The sequence below is a fragment of the Zingiber officinale genome, chromosome 1A (assembly GCF_018446385.1).
Source record: "Zingiber officinale cultivar Zhangliang chromosome 1A, Zo_v1.1, whole genome shotgun sequence".
Lineage (NCBI taxonomy): Eukaryota > Viridiplantae > Streptophyta > Magnoliopsida > Zingiberales > Zingiberaceae > Zingiber > Zingiber officinale.
This window is the reverse complement of record NC_055987.1, coordinates 111806222-111810522: the sequence shown is the minus strand read 5'-3', so window position 1 is coordinate 111810522 and position 4301 is coordinate 111806222. Positions and strand designations below refer to the sequence as shown.

Genomic DNA, 4301 nt, shown 5'->3' with positions numbered 1-4301 from the left:
TATAACCAATCCAACTCAAGTTAAGTTCGGTTGAACTTAAAGTATATTTGATTTGACTGAATTATCTTATTTAACAAATTTAGCATCACAAAACTTAATTCGACTTGATCCATTTTTAGAGGTGGGAGACTAGGAGCCATTTTTTTTCCCTACAAAATTTGCTAAAATTAAAAAGAAAATGCACTAATAAATAAAAATACATACAAATTCGCAATCTGTTCCTCCTCTGGCAACACCAAGTATAGAGCGGCTCCCTGCAATGTCGGCCTGCCCCTCCTTCCCTTCTCTTTCGCACCTCCTTGCCCTCCTCCGCCTTCCCTCACCTTCTCCGGCATGGGCTACAAGCCTAATGTCTCCTCCGACTCCGACTCCGGCGACCTAGACCTCTCCCCCGCCCCCGTCGAGGAGTTTGGATGCAGCCTGTTCGGCAGCATCAGGATCAGCAGCCTCTCCAGGGCCGACCTCCGTGAGGCCGCCTATGAGCTCTTCTTCCTGTCTTGCCGTTCCTCGTCCGGTTCAGGCAGCCGAGGGTCACTGAACTACTACCCGGCATCGCCGTCGGCAGGCAGCGGAGAGGGATCGTCCCCTAGATGGCCGTCGTCGCCCGGGATGACGGTGGCGAAGAGCCGGATCAAGAAGGCGTTGGGGCTGACCGCGCGGAGGTCGTCGCCGTTGACGACCGGGATGGCAAGAGGCATCGACATGAGCTCGCCAGGGAAGGTGAAGCGGCCGATGACGTCGGCGGAGATTATGCGGCAACAGATGCGCGTCACGGAGCAGAATGAGCAACGGCTGAGAAAGACCCTAACGAGAACTCTCGTCGGACAGGTAGATTCATAATTAGGGCCAAACAATTGATTTCCATTTGTTTCAAGATTCAAACTGTTAATTTAAATCGGCTTCATTTTTTTTAAAAAAAAATGTATGAACCCTAAAAGAGGGGCAGAAAAGCAGAGAGCATCGTCCTTCCATTGGAGCTCCTCCGCCAGATCAAACCGGCCGACTTCAACGATCTCCAAGAATACCATCAATGGCAACGCCGCCAGCTCAACCTCCTTGAAGCCGGATTGCTCCTCCACCCATCTCTCCCGATCGACTCGGAGAACCACCATGCGGCCGCTCGCCTATCCCGCATCGTCCGCTCCTGCGAGGCCGCGCCCCTTGACACCGGAAAAAACTCCGAAGTCATGCGCAGCCTCTGCAGTGCCGTTACCTCCCTGGCGTGGCGGAGTCCCGAAGGCAGTCCGTCTTCCTCTCTCGACCCCTGTTACTGGGCCGACGGCTACCCCCTCAACTCTCACCTCTACATAGCCCTCCTCCGCTCCGTCTTCGACCTGAAGATGGCGAGTGCAGTGTTGGACGAGGTGGACGAGCTGGTGGAGCTGATGAAGAAGACGTGGCCCGTGCTGGGCTTCGACCTGCCGGCCCACAACGCCTGCTTCGCGTGGCTCTTCTTCGAGCGCTACCTCGAGACCGGGCAGACCGAGCCGGAGCTCATGTGGGCTGCGCTCTCGATACTGGGGGATGTCGCCGTCGATGCCAAGAAGCCCGACCGCCAGGTGAGCTACGTGAAGCTCTTAGCAGCCGCGTTGGGCGCGATGCGAGGGTGGGCGGAGAGGAGGACGGTGGAGTACCACCAGTGGTTCGGCAAAGATTTAGGCGCCAACATGGGCCTTGCGGTCGCACTGTCGCTCGCCACCTCGAAGATCATCATGGAGGACGATATGATCGGCAGCATGGGCTTGCTCGACCCCGACGGTGCCGTGTGCGCGAGTTCGTCGGATGCCAGAGTTGATTACTACATCAGGTCGTCGATGCGAAGTGCCTTCACCAAGGTGCACCTTTCTACCCTTTTTCTTCCTAATTGTTTGCGATCATGAAGCACGCTCACCATTGTTTCTTGCATAAGCTCCTTCGTAATTAGTGTTTTGGTAGATCCTCGAGCGAGGAACATCCCAGGACGACAACATCATAGCGCAACTACGAGACGAACCAGTCAACATTCTGCTTGATCTCGCGAGAAGTACGGAAGAGTTGGCTGTGGCCGAGAAGAAGTTCTTCAGCCCCGTGCTGAAAAAGTGGAACCGAGCGCCGACGGCGGCCGCGGCGGCGACACTGCACGCCTGTTTTGGGGTCGTGCTGAAGCAGTACGCGTCCAAGGCCACGCAGCTGACAAACGAGCTAGTCGAGGTGCTGAAATCTGCCGGGAAGCTGGAGAAGCTACTGGTGCAAATGGTGGTCGACGACTCCGCGGACTCCGAGGACGGCGGTATGAAAGTGGTGAGGGAGATGATCCCCTACGATGTGGCTTCCACCATCGCCAGCCTCCTCAAGGCCTGGATTGAAGAGAGGACGAGACTCGCGAAGGAGTGCCTCAACAGAGCAAAGGAAACAGAGGTTCGACTTTGTGCAATATTTCCTTTTTATATACCGTCGACTGACTGATCGATCGATCGACTGATGATGCGTAGAGCTGGATGCCAAGGTCCAAGAGTGAGCCTTACGCGCAGTCGGCGGTGGATTTGGCGAGACTGGCCAAGGAGAGCTTGGATGAATTCTTTGACATCCAAGTGGAAGATAGAGGTTTCATGGTTCAAGACCTCGTTAATGGCTTGGACGCCATCTTCCAGGAATACATTTCCTTCGTCGCCGGCTGTGGTATATATAATATGCTGGCCTCTTAATCTACGTGAGATTAAATGATTTCATGGTGTTCTAAAAATAGAAAGTTCTTACCCGCATCGCAGGGAGCAAGCAGACCTACATGCCGAGCCTTCCGCCGTTGACGAGGTGCAATCAGGACTCCAGCTTGACCAAGCTCTTGAAGAGAGCGTCGCCTCGTTGCCGCGCGGGCATCGGCCACTCCGTCGTCGGCGCCGTCGCCGCCGATGCGCACAGGCCGCATCCGTGCGCGAGCCGCGGCACGCAGCGGCTCTACATCCGCCTCAACACCCTCCATTACATCCTCGTCCACCTCGGCGCCCTCGATAAGTCCCTCTCCTTCTTGTCCCCCTCCGTCCGCCGCGTCGCAGCGCCGCCGTCCCGCCACTTCGACGGTGCGGGCGCCGCGGCGCAGGCCGGCGTTCAGCACGTGGCCGAGGTGGCGGCCTGTCGCCTAGTCTTCCTCGACACGCGCCAGGTGTTCTACGAGGGGTTCTACGTGGACGGCGTAACGGAGGCCACGCGGATCCGGCCGGCGCTCCGCGTTCTGAAGCAGAACTTGGCGCTGCTGGCGTCGGTGCTGATCGACCGGGCACAGCCTCTGGCGGCCAGGGGGGTGATGCGGGCGGCGCTGGAGGGGTTCTTGATGGTGCTACTGGCTGGCGGGCGCAAACGGGCGTTCGTGCAGGAGGACCACGAGGCGGTGGCGGAGGACCTGAGGAGCTTGAAGCTGATGTTTGGAGAGGGTGAAGGACTGCTCGGTGAGGAAACTGTGGAGCGTGAGGCGGAGGTGGCGGAGGGGGTAGTGGCGCTTATGGAGCTGCCGACGGAGAGGCTGATCGAGGAATTCAGGTCGGCGGCGTGTGAGTCGGGTGGGATTGGGGTTTTCGGGGAACGGGGCGGGAGCCCAAAGTTGCCGATGCCGCCGACGACGGGGAGATGGAACCGGTCGGATCCGAACACGATACTGAGAGTTCTGTGCCACCGAGACGACGACGTCGCCAGCCAGTTCCTCAAGCGGGCGTATCAGCTCCCCAAGAGACGGTGATCAGACAAAGAAACCCGCATCGGCGTTGGAGTGGATTTTTCAGACTGATTTTTATGCTATTATATGTTTGATATACTTTTAAATAATAACTTAGAAATTAAAATGCCGGAGGAATGGGAAAATTATTAAAGGGCAAAAGGAACCCATTATGTTATCATTAAAATGATTTTTTTTTTCACCCCCAATTAATGGTTAGGCCCTGGAATTTAAGATTTGAGTTTCAGTTAAGACATATTGTCAGAGGTCAATCTAAGAATTTAGATGGTAAGTATTTAATATTTTATTTTAAAAATAATAATCAAATAACATCTCTTATTATTTTTATTTTAAAAATATTCTTATTCCGGGACCCATTATTATAATATCAGCAACTTTGATTCAACTGTTGGACTATAAAGTAGCTTGGGCAAAATTATTTACACTAATATTTTTTAAAAAATTGCTCCAATTAAAATTGCTATTGAGCACTTTTGTCTCAATTTTTTTTTATTAACTATCAGTATAAATCAAAAAATGTTTAGTTCATTAGTTCAATATTTTTAAGTCAACTTTCTATTTAAGAAAATTCATCTGTTAATTTATTAAAATTGAA

The 4301-nt window shown here is 53.3% G+C and overlaps 1 protein-coding gene across 1 annotated transcript; it reads left to right on the top strand.

The window, feature by feature from the left end:
* Positions 1-223: 223 nt before the first annotated feature.
* On the top strand, positions 224-3860 carry LOC122028677 (protein unc-13 homolog). Its single transcript, XM_042587525.1, has 5 exons — positions 224-828; positions 939-1835; positions 1936-2397; positions 2472-2658; positions 2748-3860. The coding sequence occupies exons 1-5, from the start codon at positions 334-336 to the stop codon at positions 3707-3709; spliced, it is 3003 nt and encodes a 1000-aa protein (XP_042443459.1). The 5' UTR covers positions 224-333; the 3' UTR covers positions 3710-3860.
* Positions 3861-4301: the final 441 nt, after the last annotated feature.

Bases quoted from the DNA above. Each gene is read 5' to 3' on its own strand.
- LOC122028677 (XM_042587525.1), top strand. From the start codon at position 334: ATGGGCTACAAGCCTAATGTCTCCTCCGACTCCGACTCCGGCGACCTA. The intron at 2,398-2,471 runs GTTCGACTTTGT...GATGATGCGTAG, and splicing joins ACAGAGCAAAGGAAACAGAG to AGCTGGATGCCAAGGTCCAA. The intron at 2,659-2,747 runs GTATATATAATA...CCCGCATCGCAG, and splicing joins TTCCTTCGTCGCCGGCTGTG to GGAGCAAGCAGACCTACATG.